At 46.1% G+C, this 17,526-nt stretch overlaps 1 protein-coding gene across 2 annotated transcripts in view; it reads right to left on the reverse strand.

Moving 5' to 3' along the window:
- The window catches only part of LOC138285067 (zinc finger protein 418-like), a 389,919-nt gene extending 376,865 nt beyond the window's left edge, over positions 1 to 13,054 (reverse strand). The window contains exon 1 of one of the 2 annotated variants that reach the window (XM_069224553.1): positions 12,788 to 13,050. In XM_069224553.1, coding sequence (XP_069080654.1) covers positions 12,788 to 12,808 — 21 coding nt within the window. In that variant the 5' untranslated portion in view covers positions 12,809 to 13,050. Of the gene's footprint in view, positions 1 to 12,787 lie in introns of both variants that reach the window. The other variant, XM_069224555.1, reaches the window with a different exon arrangement.
- Between the last annotated feature and the right edge of the window lie 4,472 nt (positions 13,055 to 17,526).

Below are 17,526 nucleotides of genomic sequence, written 5' to 3' on the forward strand. Positions count from 1 at the left end.
ATGTTTCCCATATGTTTTGGTACCTATTTTTACAGACCAAACCCAGAGGCAAAATACATGGGGAAGATCCCACCTGAACAATGTGTTTACGCTTTGTTATTTGATATCAAAACAGGGAATTGGGATCTTGAAGGAGAGGAGAAAATAGACAGAAATTGGACTGCGTTAATTAATGGGACTCAGCAAAATTACACTGTAAATTATTGGAACCTGACGGTGGGAGAAAATGAGGTTCTGGTAGATCCAGAAGGACTGTTATATGATCCCTCCAGGGAACAAGATAGAAATGGGAAAAAGTCCCCTGTAATATTGTCTCGGGTTTTCCTTGGCCCCCTCTGGACGGCTAGATGTTCTTATGTTGCACCCTGGGCAAATGTATCATTGCTAAATGCAATTTGTGAGGATTACAAGTATTGCAATAGTTCTGAGCATGACACCCCAGAGGGCGTGGGTTTGCCCCGAATAAAATACAGTATTATAAATTCACAAATCCAGGGAGGCATGTATTTCGTATGTCGAAGAACTGCATCTAAAGTACTCCCTCTAAACTGGGAAGGGATATGTTCATTGGCATATTTGGCACCCAACATTACTGTGATTTCAAATATATCATCTTCCCAGCCCCTTAACATGGGGAGTTTTGCACATAGGTACAAACGAGGGGCACCCATATTGGAGGAACGAAAGAACTGGGTATTTCAAGTACTACATGTTCTTATTCCAGGATTTGGAATTTTCGACTTACAACTGGCAATGATGAACATGTCTGCTAAATTAGCCATTGCATTTAATGCCACCAGGGAGGCCATAGGAAGAGTACAGCTAGAGATAAACTCTGCAGCCCAATTGGCGATACAAAATCAGCTTGCTCTAGACTTGATTACGGTACAACAAGGAGGAGTATGTGTTTTAATCCAACATCAGTACCAGCAAAAGTGCTGCTATTTTGTCAACATGTCATCAGAGATAGAATTGGATATTGGGAAAATAAAAGAAGCAGTACAGGTATTTGAAAAGGGGGGCCAATATGAAGGAGGCAATTTGAGTTTTTCATGGTTATGGTCTTGGCTTGGGGGGTGGGGCTGGTTGTTTAAAGACATACTTTTTATAATAATATTTATTATATTAAACTGTTTGTTAGTACAGCGCTTACCTGCTTTCTGTTCCTGTTTAAAATTGTGTAAACTTCCTCCAGTGAAAATACTAGAAACCAATCGAACTATGATGCAGAGAGAAGAGATAAATTCCCTAATGGCTATTGATCCCACTATTCTCACTACAGATACTGGTTGCTCATAACCACTAGTTGTTTATGTCCCCATGAATGTCAATTTCAAGGAAGTAGGAGTAAAATTCAACATATATGAGGAAATTTAGAACTCTTCAAACGTTGATTATGTTCAGGGAGAAAAAAACTCAAAAAGGGTTGATTGTAAGAATCCATTTTGAATTGATCCTTTTCCTTTAACACGTGTAAGTTGGAGCTCTTTCCTCTCTGAACGCACTGTCTATCACATATGTTATCTTATGTATATTTGTTTAAGTAAAATAATCCTGGCTCCACACCACAGGCTTGCAGCTGGTTTCTTTCCCTAACTGGGGCACGTTACTCATTATAATCATGTGGTCAAAATAACTAACCGACCTCGGCTGTTGTATTTTGGGGAGGGAAAGGCGGATATCTATACCTTTGAACCACGCAATCCTTTGAAGGGTCTCAAGAATGTGGGGAGTCAGGCAGCTGCAGAAGGGAGTCGAGGACAAAGCTGGGAATGGAACCGGTGTGTGGAAATTGATTACCTCCTTAAAATATATGTATGATGTATATCATTATTTACATACTTTATGTATGCTTTGATGTAGGAGTATAAATATCACTGTTAAATGCTTCATGCGAGCACACTTTACTTCGGGCCAGGGATGCCAGTGGTAAACATGTCCTCTTTTGCTGCAGCAAAAATAAACAGACCTTTGGTCATTGATTTTTCACTCCGGCTCTCCGTGTCAAAACTCCTTTGTAAATGCATTTGTAAGTATCTACAAATATGTGCATTTGACACTACCCAAAAATCCAAACCCCACTTCCTTACAATCAAAATATAAGCCTAAGCCTCCACCCCCAAACCTAAACCGAAGGACCCCGCCCCTTCCAAGCCCTGACCACCGCCCCACCCCCAACCCCGAGGTGCCTGCCTGCCCCATTGATACCCCTGCCAAGGGAGGCCAATTTGCAGTCAGGAGTCAAGTTGGGGCATGTGACTGTGCCCAATGTGCCAGGGGCACTTAAGACATTTGGACTGGCCAAAGGGCCTCAACTGTACATAGTTTTTAATATTTATTTGAATTTTAAATACATCTGCCTACATAGATGGGGATGTCAAGTTTGAGAAATTGTCCTGGATTTCCTTCAAAATGACTGCATTATATCTGCATATTGTGATGTTTGTGTTGCATGTGTATGGGATGTACTCATGTTGCTGCATGCGCTGGGTTAATGACTTGTGCAATGTGCTTGTTGTGATGTGTTGTTATGGTTGTGTGAGGCATTGTTTGGTAGTGGTGTGTGCGTTCATGTGTATAGTGATGCATCTGTGATGTCCTTTGTATGTTGGCTGGACATAGCGTGTCACCAGAGGCCATTTTTGGATGTCTGTATTATTTATATTATTGTGTGTTGTCGCTACGTATTGCTGGCAGTTTGTGTTGTTGCATGGAGTTGTTCGATATGCCTTTCTGACAATGTATTTGTGTGTTTGTGATGCTGGTGTCATTGGGTGATTGTGGGGTGTAGTGTATAGATGTGTTTGACAGTGGCAGTGGTGTGCGTGTGCGGTGTGAACGGTGTGTATGCATTTGGCATATGCGTTTGTGTAGTTAGTGTGTGCATGTGTGTCTGTAGATGTATATGTTGATACAGCAATTGTTTGTGTGTGTGTGTGTGTGTGTGTGTGGCTGTTGCTATCAATGCCGGGTGTGTGTGTTTTGTGTGTAATATAGTGCCCTTCCCTCCAGTGTGTGCTAGGTGGGGGTACTTAAGGTTATCGTCTTCGTCATTGTCGCTGGTCCTGGTGGTGTATGGTGAGATAAGGCAGTGGGAGGACTTCCAGCTCAGGTTCCTGGAGGGGAGTGTCTCCTTTTATGCTGCCAGTTTCTGCCAGCTTTTTGTGGCGGTCGCACTGCCCCGGAAATCCTGGCGTTCTGCCGACTCTTAATATGGTGGGCGCTAAATTGGTCCCCACTGGCTTGGAGATTGCTACCGCCGTTGGAGGCAGTCTGACCACACTAGCAGTACTAGCAATGACTTGGCTGCGTTGCAGTTGGATCACTGCTGTGGTCATAATACGGTGGTCTGCACCGTCAGCATAGCGATCCGGTGACCGCCAAACTCGTAATGAGTGCCCAAGTCTCTATACTGTGAAGTTTGTGTTAGTCTACTACACAGTCCTGCTATATTAGTGTACCATGGGACCACCAACGTTTTAGGTCAGGTACTTAATTTACAGGTTTCCTGGGTAGTTTTCTCACATATGCCCAAGGCTTCCTTTCACCTCTACACAGAGACGTCTGACATCTCAGACTAATAGGAAGCATTAACTGTGCCTGCAATCAGTCCGGTTACTATTAACGCCATTATGGATAAAGTACATTCCAAACGTGAGGAAATTCTGTTTGAGATTGCTCTAAAAACAAATCAGCTTGAAGCAGTGTTTCCCATACGGAAGCCCAAAATAAATGTAGAATTCTCGCTACGTGTCTACCGCATGGTATGGCTCCTCTAATGGAAAACTGCGCAACTTGGGGTTCAGAACGGCCCCTGTAGGAAAGGACCCTCTTTCTTGGCATGGTTACACCCTTTTTCTGCCTGATGTCAGTGTACTTGAGTGTGTTTACTGGGATCCTGCTAACCAGGACCCCAGTGGTTATGCTCTATCTCCCAAAACTCACAGTTGGCATACTGGTGCCCCCTTAGAAGTCCCTAGTATATGGTATCGAGGTACCCAGGGCATTGGGGCTCCAGGGGATCCTTATAGGCTGCAGCATATATTTTGCTGCTCATAGGGAGCCCATACAAAGGCTTCTGCAGGAATGCCATTGCAGCCTGTGTGAAAAGGTGCAAGCACCCTTTCACTGCCATTTTCACTACACCAGGTCACTTATAACTCACCCCTATAGCAGGTCCTCCAACCCTGAGTGCAAGGTGCAAAGTACCTGTGTGTGAGGGCACCCCTGCACTAGCAGAGGTGCCTTTACAAACTCCAGGCCCATGTTCCCGGACTCCATGAGTGTAGGGACACCATTTTACGCATCTACTGGACATAGGTCACTATCTATGTCCAGCTACATAATCGTAACTTCGAACATAGGCATGTTTGGTATCCAACATGCTGGAATCATTTCCCAAGACTTTCGCAAGCATTGGTTGTATGATTCCATGCACTCTGGGGGCTCCTTAGAGGACCCCCAGTATTGCCATTCCAGCCTTCTGAGGTTTTCCAGGCAGCACCAGCTGCTGCCACATCACAGATAGGTTTCTGCCCTCCTGTTGCTTGAGAAGTTCGAGCCCAGGAAGGCAGAACAAAGGATTTCCTTTGGGAGAGTGGTGTTACACTGCTTCCTTTGGAAATAGGTGACACAGGCTTGGGAGCTGTAGCCTCCCCAAGCCACTGGAAATGCTTTGAAGGGCACAATTGGTGCCATCCTTGCATAATCTAGTCTACAAAATTTCAGGGTCCCCCAGTTCCTGCTCTGGCGCGAAACTGGACAAAGGAAAGGGGAGTGATCACTTCCCTGTCCATCACCACCCCAAGTGGTACTTAGAACTCCTCCAGAGGGTCCCTAGGTTTTGCAATCTTGGATTCAAGATTGGCAGGGAACTCTGGGAGCATGAGTTGGTTCTGCATTCCGTCCATCCAGTTACGCTATCCCACAGCGTTTGTGTTTTGCTTTGCTTTTGCCGCCCTAAGTGCGCCGGGTATGCCCAGACGTGGGTCCCGGGCTCACTGTGCCACTGGATTCAAGCTAGCCTGGCTGATGAGGGGTGAAACCCCGAAACCGGTCCTAGGATGCTTGTTTCCGGTCCAGGGAGAACCTGGCCTGGCAGTTCGGGCTGGACTGTTCCCATGAGGAACAGGGTCAAGACTGATTTGCATATGGCTGGGTTCAAACTGGGGTGGCATGGTGAGCAAAATAATGGATGGATTAAACCCAGATCTGTGACTGGGGGTGAATGTTTGATTGGTTCTGCATTCCGTCCATCCAGTTACGCTATCCCACAGCGTTTGTGTTTTGCTTTGCATGAGTGGCTAGTGCCAGCAGGTGACATCAGAGACCTCCCCTGATAGGTGCTTACCTTATTAGGTGACCAGTCCCCCTTTCAGGGCTATTTAGGGTCTCTCCTTTGGGTGGTTCCTCAGATTTGCATTGCAAGACTCCAGCAGAAATCCTCTGCATCCTCCACTTCGACTTCTCACTGATGAAACTGCATCTGGACCCTCCAGGAACCTACAAGCTGCAACAAAGAAGCAAGACGCCTCCTGCAACATTGTATCTCTGGCTCCTGCCAGCAACTGCAACTGTTTCCCGGTCGTGCATCCTCTGAGGACAGACCGTCTTCAGCCTGCATCAGAAGGAAGAAGGAATCTCTCTTTGGGTGAAGGAGTCACTCCCCTACTTCTGCAGGCACTAACTGCAACGACGACCGGCTGCGTGGATCCCCTCTCCTACTGAGCTGCGTGGACCCTGCATCACGGGTGGTGGACTGAAGTGGTCCGGACAGTCCTCTCTTCCAGCTGTCCCACTTTGGTGAAGGTAAGCCCTTGCCTCCCCTCGCAAGACAGTACCCCTGTGCACTGCATCTTTTGCAGCTGCCAAGGCTGGTCAGCATCCTTCCTTTAAGTCCTTCGTGCATTTTGTAGCTCCGGCCCCCGGCACTCTGTCCTGCGACACACATCTTCCTGACTGGTTCTCCGGCGGCGTGGGAGCCTTTGTCGTAGTGCTGCGTGGGCCTTGTCTGCAACTTTCTAGTCCCCATGCTGTGGGACTCCTGTGTGTGCTACCTGGTCTTCTGTGGGCTCTCTGAGCTACTGAGAGCCCTCTCTGACTCCCCCTACCTGGGTAGAGTCCACCTGGTCCATCCTGGTTCCCCGCCAGCACCATTTTCTGCTAACCACGAGCTTTGCATATGCCAAGGCTTGTTGGCGGACTCCGACAACGCAAACCTGACTGCAATCCTCTAACCGGCATGGGACATCACTTGCATCCTCCAGGGTCCCGACTTCATCTTCTTGGGTTTCTTCTCCACTGGTGGTTCTCTTTTTGCACTTTCATCCGGGTTAGCAGGGGCTCCTACTCTTCCTGGACTCTTCTGTGCTTCTTGAACTTGGTCCCCTTCTTCCACAGGTCTTCTTGTCCAGGAATCTACTTTTGGTATCTTGTATTCTCTTCTGGGTTTTGCATAATTCGTTTTCTCGTTTCTCTGTGTGATCTGGGAAAGTTACTACGGTTTTCCTGGTCGCTGGGGTGGGTTGTGGTACTTACCTTTGGGCTTTTCTAACACTCCCAACTCCCCTCTACACACTACACTTGCCTAGGTGGGGGACCGACTTTCACATTCCACTTTCTTAGTATATGGTTTGGGCTCCCCCAGGCCCATTTCTAACTACTGTGATTTTCACTATTTGCACTGTTTTCTAACTGTTGTTATGCCTATTTCTGCATACTAGTGTATATAATGTGTTCATTACTTACCTCCTAAGGGAGTATAGTGGTATTTTTGGTATTTGTGTCACCAAAATAAAGTACCTTTCTTTTTGTAACACCGAGTGTTTTCTTTCATGTGTGAAAGTACTAAGCGTGACTACAGTGGTAATGAATGAGCTTTCCATGTCTCCTAGATAAGCCTTGGCTGCTAATCTACAGCTACCTCTAGAGAGCCTGGCTTCTAGACACTGACTACACTAATAAGGGATAACTGGACCTGGTATGAGATGTGAGTACCAAGGGTACCCACCACACACCAGACAAGCATCCCACAGCCCCCCACCATGAATTTAGGGATGAAATGAATTGCCAATATTGCCACAGAATCCTCAATGATCTTAAGTAATATTAAAGGGGAGGCAGCATCATTGGCAATATTTGCCAACAAGTCACGGCAGTCGGACCTTTTTTCTGAGACCTAAGCTTCAAAAGGTCTTAATAAATTGGGAACCAGGCCTGATAAGACACAACTTAAAATAAATGCTGATTCAGATATCAAGTAGACACCGTAATCTTTTAAAAAGCACTGGTATAATAAAAATGAAAAAGTAAAACAGAAAAAGCAGAGTGGATCTCCATTACTGGAGTCCACTGAAAAACATTATAATTTGCATAAGCATGACATACTTAAACATCCTGATAGGTACCAGTATCCTTATAAACGTTCTTGTTTCTTTCAGGACTCATCAGACAGAAAGTCAGAGAGAGTAGCGACAAGGCAAGCAAAGACAGAAAGAAAATATTTTTCCAGATCAGGCAGTGTTCCCATGTACCACTGCCTGCTCAGAAACAAATGAAAAGAAAAAAACTTTTCATTTTTTTTTTTGTTTGCACCGCATCCCATTTTGCTTTAAGGAAAACGGGCTGCATTTTTTAAAAAAACTGATTTATTTAAAAGCAGTCACTGACATGGTGTCTGCTGTTCCCAGCAGGCCACCATCCCTATGAGTGCTGCCATTCCCAACGGGGTTGCAAATTGAAACCTACCTCAAGAATATTAACGAGGTAGCTAATTTACAACCTAATTGGGAATTGCAAACAGTGTGAGGTACACTGTTGTGCATTAGGTTCAGCGACTCACAATTTGTGAATCGCAAAACTCAAGGTCGCACATCTGGCCCAATGTTTTTTTATTTATGTGCTTTGGTTCTGAGTGTAGGGGTATACGTGTTGACTTTACCGCGGGGTCTTTGGTTGGCAGTCAAGTTATCCCCTGTCCAAGCAAGGACCCTCACTCTAGTCAGGGCAAAGGAGAAAAACACCTAGTTAACCCCACTAACCCCTTTGGTAGCTTGGCACGAGCAGAAAGGCTTAACTCAGAAGCAATGTGTAAAGTATTTGTACCACCACACGTGGTATAAAACAGTGAAAATAGTATAAAATGAACACTGCATCAATTTAGAAAAATAGGTCATATTTATCTAAATCAAAGAAGACCAAAATGACAAAAATCCAACATACACAAGTCTAGATATGAATTTTCAAAGGAATAAGAGTCTTACTCCATAGAAAACAATGGAAACGTTGCTGTTACACAAACTACCTGGTTTGCGTCAAAAATAAAGCCACACGGGCGAGCGTGCATTGGAAAAGTCAGCTTTGAGTTAATTCCTTGTTCGCAAGTGAGGCCGTGCCTCGTTTCTATGCCCGTCGGGTAGGTGATGTGTGATTTTTGTCCCTCGCAAGAGAGCGATGCGTCGATTTTAAGACAGGGCACCTCGGATCCACGCAGGTCCGCGATGACTGATGCCCAGCGACGATGCGCGTGAAATCCGGTCGCACAGAGTTGAAAAACCACGCTGCATGGGGTTTGCGTCGTTATCAGCATCCGCAAGCGGGTGTTGTACCGTTTCTCCAGCTACAAAGCGGGTGGCACATCTTTTATTAGCCATGTTGCAGAAAGTGCGTTGACCATTTCCCTGCATGGTGTTCTGTGTGTGAATTTCAGCTCTTGTTCTGTCAACTTCACCTTTCAAAGGCCCAGAGACTGGATAGGGCACCATGTGGCAAGGCAGGAGTCTAATCAGAGAGTCCAGGTGCTGGCAGAGGAAGTCTTTGGTGGCACTGCGACCTCAAAACAGGAGGCAAGCTCAGTCCAAGCCCTTGGAGATTCTTCTCAAGCAGGAACGCACAAGACAGTCCAGTCTTTGGCCCCTTTCACAAGCAGAAGCAGCAACTGCAGGATAGACCAACAAAGCACAATCACAGGCAGGGGCAGCACTTCTCCTCAGTTCTTTAGCTCTTCTCCTTGGCAGAGGTTCCCCTTGGTTCCAGAAGTGATCTTGAAGAAATATAAAGTCTGGGGTTTTGGGTCCACTACTTATACCCCTTTCTGCCTTTAAAGTAGGCAAACTTCAAAGGAATGTCTCTGTTGTTCACAAGATCCTGCTTGCCCAGGCCAGGCCCCAGACACACACCAGGGTGCTGGAGTCTGCATTGTGTGAGCGCAGGCACTGCCCATTCAGGTGTAAGTGACCACTCCTCCCTCCACTCTAGCTCAGGATATGCAGGCTACACCCCAGCTCCTTTGTGTCACTGTCTAGAGGAGATTCACAAACAGCCCAACTGTCAGTCTGACCCAGACAGGGAATCTGCAAACAGGCAGAGTCACAGAATGGTTAAAGCAAGAAAATGCCTACTTTCTAAAAGATGTATTTTTAAATTGTGAGTTCCGAGACCCCAAACTCCACTTTTCTATTTGCTCTCAAAGGGAATCCGCACTTTAAGGATATGTAAAGGCAGCCCACATGTTAACCTAAGGATAGAGATAGGCCTTGTACAGTGAAACCCGAATTTGGCAGTATTTCACTGTTAGGAAAAGTAAAGCACATCAGTACATGTCTCACCTTTAACATGCACTGCACCCTGGCCATGGGCTACCTAGGGCCGACCTTAGAGGTGCCTTATATGAATAAAAAGGGAAGGTTTAGGCCTGGCAAGTCGGTACACTTGGCAAGTCGAATTGGCAGTTTAAAACTGCACACACAGACATTGTAGTGGCAGGTCTGAGCCATGTTTACAGGGCTACCAATGTGGGTGGCACAATCAGTGCGGCAGGCCCATTAGTAGTATTTCATTTACAGGCCCCGGGCACCTCTAGTGCACTTTACTAGGGACTTACTAGTAAATTAATATTCCCATCATGGAAAAGCTTATTACACATACACTTTACACAGGAGCACTTGCACTTTAGCACTGGTCAGCAGCGGTAAAGTGCCCAGAGTACCAAAAATAGCAAAAACAAAGTCCAGCACAGTCAAAACATGGGAAGCAGAGGCAAAAAAAACAAGGCAGACCACGCCAAGAATTCCAGGTCTAACAGCTACAAACTATCAAATGAAGGAGGAAGCCTTGCACCACACTTCTCACAGAAGGGTACTCATTTACATCCCAAAATACATTAAAAAAGCTACAATCACTTTCAGGCTTTCTATACTTCGACTGAACATACATACCAGGTTATGAACAATAGGTTATACATTGTACGACATAATTCGTCCAGATTATTCAGACAAACACTGGACCATATTCTCAGAACATTGCAATCTGACATGCTTGCATCCAAATATTTACACAATTGTGTTAACAGAACAGATCTAGTCACCCATTTCACTGCAGTTTCCACTGGCTATACATATGTTGCCTTTAAAGAAGGTGAAACAGTTCTGATTCGTAAAAATCACATTTATACTCTAATGCAGGCATGCATTTTGTATCAATTGAAAGAATTCTGACTGCAGCTCAAACAGTTGTTTTGAAGGAACGTCCACTGGCTCAGGGGCAAAGCATAATTGTGATTTCTCCCATTCCAGCCTTAGAGGCTGTTACAAAGGCAAGCATTCCTAACGCCAATAACTTACATCCACGATGGATACAGTGGGCCACTTCCTTGACAGCTACTGATGTAGATTATGTCTTTGAACCTATGTTATGCACACAGGAATTTCTCCATTATGAACAACAGTACCCCATTTCAACTGATATTCTGCCTGTAGATCAGTATGATTTTCTAATACATACCAATGTTTCAGCCCAGCCCGCATTTAGCACTCAAAATATATACATACGGGCTGAAGGATATCATGAAAAACTGAGACTTTCAAGCACAAAAAACATACACAGAAACTTTAAGTGACTGTATTGTTCAACTGGCTGAATTGAAAGCTTTGGTTCTGGCACTGCAGTATATGGAGTCTGAATTCCAAACACTTCTACTGTGTGATTCCTATTACTGCGTCCAGTCCTATAATTACAATTTACATTATTGGTGCCTGAATGGATTCAGAGATTCTAAAGGTAACATTATCAAGCATAAATTGATTTGAGGAAAAGTGGCAGATCTAAAAGATGCTCTTCCCCGGGCTTATGTCATACGTACATTGAGTCATCAGCATGTTAGAATACACATTGTGGAGACTTCATTGGCTGATGAAGCTGCTAATGTGGCTCTTCAGATTGTACAAGTAGCTGTAATTACTCGTTTCCATCTGAGAATTGATGATGACACCATTACTGCAGTCACTGCTTCGGCTAGTGGCACACCATTATCAAAATATTTTGCAACAAAATATTTATCTGTTTGGTGCCCAAAACATTCCTTTTGCCTGCATTCCAGCAGTGGGTGATCGAGTAATACCCAACCAGGACAGCACAGCAGATTAGAGCTAATAACTCTGGGACTGTCATGGAACGGCTACGAGCTACAACTGAAATGGAGCGCCTACTGACTCCGACCTCCTACCTGCCAAAGAGGAGAACATATACTGGCTTCCAGGCACCTACCACCAAAGTACTGAGGTGTAGATCACTCCAACTGATCTGGCAGAGGGTACTCCTGCTGTGCTCTCTTTAGAATAGTATTAGATACAGATAAGAGTACACAAACATTAGCAACAATTGCCATTGTCGAACTATCTTACTTACCATTTTAACAATGCTGATTACCTTAGTATATCTAATCTTGCTAATTATTGCAGCACATGCTTTTTATACAGGAATGCGATCACTTCAATAAATGTTTTGAAAATGATTTTCGTATCTTTCTTGTGTTTACCTTGGGCATGCAAGATTAGCTAACAAAAGGGTCAATATCTGTTTCCAAACATTCCTTGGGGATCTGTGTCATGTTTGAAGCTGGCAACAATATTTTTGCCCATTCTGTTTAGAGCGTGGATATGCCAACACATACATATAAAAAGAACAAAGGTCACCACCCTCATTGGCTCAGGAGCGTCAGTCAATTCTATTGCACACAATTCCAAGCACTCAAACCACAGCCCAAGCTGTACACCACACAGACAAGTATTTGGAACAAGCCTATTCCTCTGACAAACTTTGTTGTGACAAAAGTACGTCATGGTGACCAATACGTTTATTTAGAGTTTCGCTTAGAGAGTACTCTGTCACAACAGCGACAAAGTACCCTCTCCACCAAACTGCAGGCCCACCCTCCTGATTTACAGACAGACAGACCTTAAGTATGTTAGTCACGAAGACTACTTCATATAGGTCGCCGGCATACTGCTCAAACAGCCCGACAGAGTATGGGTCATCGGAGATTTCGCCATTCGACTGCCCATCCGATTAAGAGTTGGCTGTCAAATGGCCGGTTTTCACTGCCCCCCCCCCCCCCCATGGCCAAGTAAAACCACTTCATCCTTCCTTCCATTTATCAGCAAACTTAAAAGGGTTGTTGAGGACCTTACTTCCTGCCACAATAAAATGGACGACAAGAAGGTGCAAATAAACGCAAGGAAAGATGTCCACTGAGCATCTTAAATAAAGGTCCTTACTTAAAAGCCAGTGCCCTCCAGCTGGCGACCGGCAAGAGTTCATCTAACGGCGTGTCAGGTGAGGCGGAGAGAAAAAAAGGCAATGTATGTCTCAACCACATTACAAGCAGTGGCGTGTGGAGTATTTCTGTAAAAACCTGAAATGGTGAGTATGAGAAGACGGGCGCCACATTTGGTTTTGTCCAGAGCGCAACTGGCCAAGGGCTTGTAGACCGCTAACTAAATACAAGGCTTACCGTATCTGAATCCTCCCGCATGGTTTTCTTGATTTGCGTTGCAGGGGCTAAAATTATTGTTCAGGTTATGCGTAATAATTTGCGAGGAGGGGTGATTGTGGGAGAAGATCTCATGCAGCAACAAGGCCTCGGTGTCTACAGACAAACTCAAATTATCTACCGCCACTAAAATAATAAACACAAGGCAGACACTGATCTTCAAGCCATGCGCCTCAACAACTCTCATAGTGCTCAATAGGGAGACCCAAGTCAACAGACGCAGGCCACCAAACAGTGAGCCTACAGCGCTCTCGCGGAGCAATCTCACGAAAGAAACACTAGCTACGACGTCTTGCGCATTCACAAGCATCACGAGACGCACCTTGTAGGATAGGCTGAAAGTCTGCAAGTTTCCATTGCTCGCTGCTGAAAATGTAAAACGTGTGAGAAGCCTTAAAAACACGCCCGTCTCTTTCCTTATTGGACGACAGATCTCTGGTTTCCGAAGTACGCTTTCGATTTGTTTTCCCTGACTGCCACATATCAAGGCATCGATCGCTGTTGCCCACAGAAGATGGAAAATAGCTTCCTTGTGTTAGTGTGCATTATTGATGGGAAGAGGTGAGACAAAGGAAGATAACTAAATAGAAAGCGAACGAGGACAAGACACGGAGACCTTGGGACAAAGGAGTTCAGAAAAGAAGGGGAAATGCATGCGTGGAAAGCCGCTCTGTAAAGAATTCTAGACCTCAACCCCAGAGGAATGGGGAGGGTCCCCCATACCACACCCAATCACAGACAAGTCTCACCCACTCTGAAGAGGCATTTCTCTTCTGAGCTCGGCATCCACAAAACGAGCATGAGTTTCAGAGAAGTTATTCGCGCCACATAAACGCAGTTAACTATACGGTATGAACGTAACACAGGCCCCCCGCAGCCCCCGGACTGCGGTGGCGGGGGGGGGGGGGGGGGGGGGGAGTTGTGTTAGCAAGCTCCAGGGCCCCCCTCATCAGAGTACACTGTGCACTGGCGACAGGGCCCTGGCTGGGTCCAGTGGGAAGGGGACCTCCTCCAGGTACCTTGCAAGGAGGTCCCTCAAGTTTTGTTAGCCACTGGAACATTCTCTGCAGTCAAAACATGCATGTGTTTGTTGCACCTGGCCCTTTTTGCAGGGTCATCCCCAGTCCTTTTGCCTCCTTCCTCCTAATTTTTCTGACCAGTTTTTGTTGGCTTTAGGACTCTGGACAGTTTACCACTGCTAAACCGTGCTAAAATGCATAAGCTCTCTTTGTAAATTGTACTGTTGATTGGTTTATCCATGATTGGTATATTTAATTTACTGGTAAGTCCCTAGTAAAGTGCACTAGAGGTGCCCAGGGCCTGTAAATCAAATGGTACTAGTGGGCCTGCAGCACTGGTTGTACCACCCACATTAGTAGCCCTGTAAACATGGCTCACACCTGTCACTGCAGTGTCTGTGTGTGCAGTTTTAAACTGCTAATTCGACTTGGCAAGTGTACCAACTTGCCAGGCCTCAATCTTCCCTTTTACTATATGTAAGGCACCCCTAAGGTAGGCCCTAGGTAACCCTATGGGCAGGGTGCAGTGTATGTTTAAGGTAGGACATATAGTGTTTTATATGTCCTAACAGAGAAATACTGCCAAATTCGGTTTTCACTGTGCAAGGCCTATCTCTCTCATAGGTTAACATGGGGGCTGCCTTTAAACATCCTTAAATAGCAGATTCCCTTTATAAGCAGATAAAAATGTGGAGTTAGGGTCTCTGAACTCACAATTTAAACGTACATCTTTTAGTGAAGTTGTTTTTTCAATTGTCTGTTTGAAAATGCCACTTTTAGAAAGTAGGCATTTTCTTGCTTAGACTATTCTGTGACTCTGCCTGTTTGTGGATTGTCTTTCTGGGTTAGTTTGACAGTTAGGCTGTTTTGTACCTCTCTCTAGACAGTGAAACAAAGAGGGCGGGGTAGTAGTCTGCATATCCTGATGAGCCATCTGAGCTATAGGGGAGGGAGGAGTGGTCATTCACACCTGAAAGGACTCTGCCTGCCCCCACACAATGGAGTCTTCAATCTCCTGGTGTGTGTCTGGGGCCTGGCCTGGACAAGGAAGGATCTGGCAAACACGTGAGGCTTTGCTTTGAAGATTGCCAACTTCAAAGGCTGAAAGGGGTATAAGAGGAAGACCCAAAACCCCAGAATATCTCTGGAATCAATAGGAACCTCTGCCCAGGAGAAGAGCTGAAGAGCTGGAGGAGGAATACTGTCCCTTTGCTGTGTTGCTTTGCTGGACTGGCCTGCAGTTGCTGCTTCTGCCTGAAAAGAGTGCAAAGGGTGAACTTTGCTGTGTGTCCTGCTTGCGAAAGTTCTCCAAGGGCTTGGAGTAAAGCTTGCCTCCTGTTGGAAGTCGCCGCTTGCCTGCACCGTGACCTGCTGATGCCGCACAGAGCCGCACTGCCCTGCTTCGCACCGCGACCCTGGTCTCACCGACGCCGTCATCGGACGACTTCACCGAGCTGCCTCTCACACCATGACCAATGGGCCCCGCACTCTGGCATCGCCTGCCCACACTGCAACCTGGGCATCCCAAACGACACCGCTCCTGCTGATACGGTGCCCCTGCCTGCACTGTGGCCTGTTGACACTGCTCTTGAGGTACAAAAAGCACTGTCCTGTCCCGCACTGCTGCCCCGGTCCACTGACGCCAGCACCATTGACTCCAGTGTCGTCACCAGGCATCCCTGACTGCACCGTGGCCTGTGGACACTGCTCATGAGGGTCAAAAAGCACCGTTGCATCCCGCACCGCCGGCTTGGGCCTACTGACAACAGCGCTTCCACAACAATGCCGCCACTGCCTGGACCGTGACCGGGTGACACCGCATGTTGCACCGCCCCACTTCACACCTCAGCCCTGGTCTCACTGACGGCACCGGATGCCCTCACTGAGCCACTGCCTGCACTGTGACCTGTGGGCACTGCACGTCACATTGTTCTGCTTTGCACCGCATCCCGGACGCAATCAACACCAGCGCTCCTGACTTCCTCAACCTGGACTTCGATCTGCAACGCGTGTGACTTCAAGGGCCTGACGACTCCCACACCGACTCTGGAAACGACACCGTGACACAGGCAATGGCGCTCTCCGGAGCTCACCGCGAGCATCACGACGCCCTGCAATTCCAAAGGTACTGTTTGCGGGTCTCCCCGACACCGTAGCTGGCCCTTGACACCGCGGCCAGCCTGAACTGTTGGTTTTGTTGATCACGACGCTGTGATAGCCCCAGGTGGAGCTATCGACTTCAAGGAACTGTATTTTTGAGTAAACCTTGCAAAATTCATATCTTTAACACTGTATGTTGGATTTTTAAAGTTTTGGTCTTGTTTTACACAGATAAATATTGGCTATTTTTCTAAAACTGGTGTGGTGTCCTTTTGTAGTGTTTTCACTTATTACTGTGTGTTACGTGCAAATGCTTTACACATGGCTTCTGAGATAAGCCTGACTGCTCATGCCAAGCTACCAAGGGGGTGAGTAGGGGTTATCTGAGCGGGTACCTCCCTTAACCTGACTAGAGTGAGGGTCCCTACTTGGACAGGGTTCAATCCGACTGCCAGGTAGAGACCCCATTTCTAACAGTGTTGCTTTATAAAATGGAAGTTAATGGGCTGACTATATTTGACCTTCACCTAACAGGTCCATACTCGGTCGACACACCTTATGGTTCCCCAGTGCCTTTAGAATATGGAGGAACAGTGGTTTCCTATTGACAGAGCTGTTGGGTCACAATTTGTGTTGGGGGGATGTTGAAACCAGAGAAAACGCAGCAGTCCTACTCAGGGAACATCTGTTTGATTTTATTCTACCTGGCATCTGTTCTGTTTGGGTCCACAGTAGCCCTGGCAAGAAATATCCAGAAATGTCCCACATTTAGTACAAGAAATCTCCCAGTGCATCATGGAAATTGGTTATGTTTTTTTAAAATCAAAGCCCCCTGTCCCTGCCCCGTTATCCCCTAATTGGAGTCCTATCATTGGAGAACGTATATGCAATGTCGACCATGGCATGTTGAACCCACTGTCACTGTTTTCTTTGTCACCATGGAGGCTGGTGCTGGTGTTTTCTATTTTCTATACAACATGTGCCATAGACATGTCTCGGCTAACCATACATGGTTTAACTGCACTGAGTTATGATCTATGTCAATGTTTTTCGCTTTAGTAATTGTAGGAGGCTGGCCTGGTTTGTAGTGGTACCAAGGGGTACTTACACTCTGCACCAGGTCCAGTTATCCCTTATTAGTGTAGAAGAGGTGTCTAGCAGCTTAGGCTGATAGAAAAGGGTAGCTTAGCAGAGCTGCTTAGGCTGAACTAGGAGACATGCAAAGCTCCCACTATACCACTGGTGTCATATGCACAATATCATAAGAAAACACAATACACAGATATACTAAAAATAAAGGTACTTTATTTTTATGACAATATGCCAAAAGTATCTCAGTGAGTACCCTCAGTATGAGGATAGCAAATATACACAAGATATATGTGCACAATACCAAAAATATGCAGTAATAGCAATAGAAAGCAATGCAAGCAATGTACAGTCACAATAGATTGCAATGAGAGCACATAGGTATAGGGGCAACACAAACCATATACTCCAAAAGTGGAATGCGAATCACGAATGGACCCCAAACCTATGTGAGCTTGTAGAGGGTCGCTGGGACTGTAAGAAAACAGTGAG

The sequence above is a fragment of the Pleurodeles waltl genome, chromosome 3_1 (genome assembly GCF_031143425.1).
Source record: "Pleurodeles waltl isolate 20211129_DDA chromosome 3_1, aPleWal1.hap1.20221129, whole genome shotgun sequence".
Lineage (NCBI taxonomy): Eukaryota > Metazoa > Chordata > Amphibia > Caudata > Salamandridae > Pleurodeles > Pleurodeles waltl.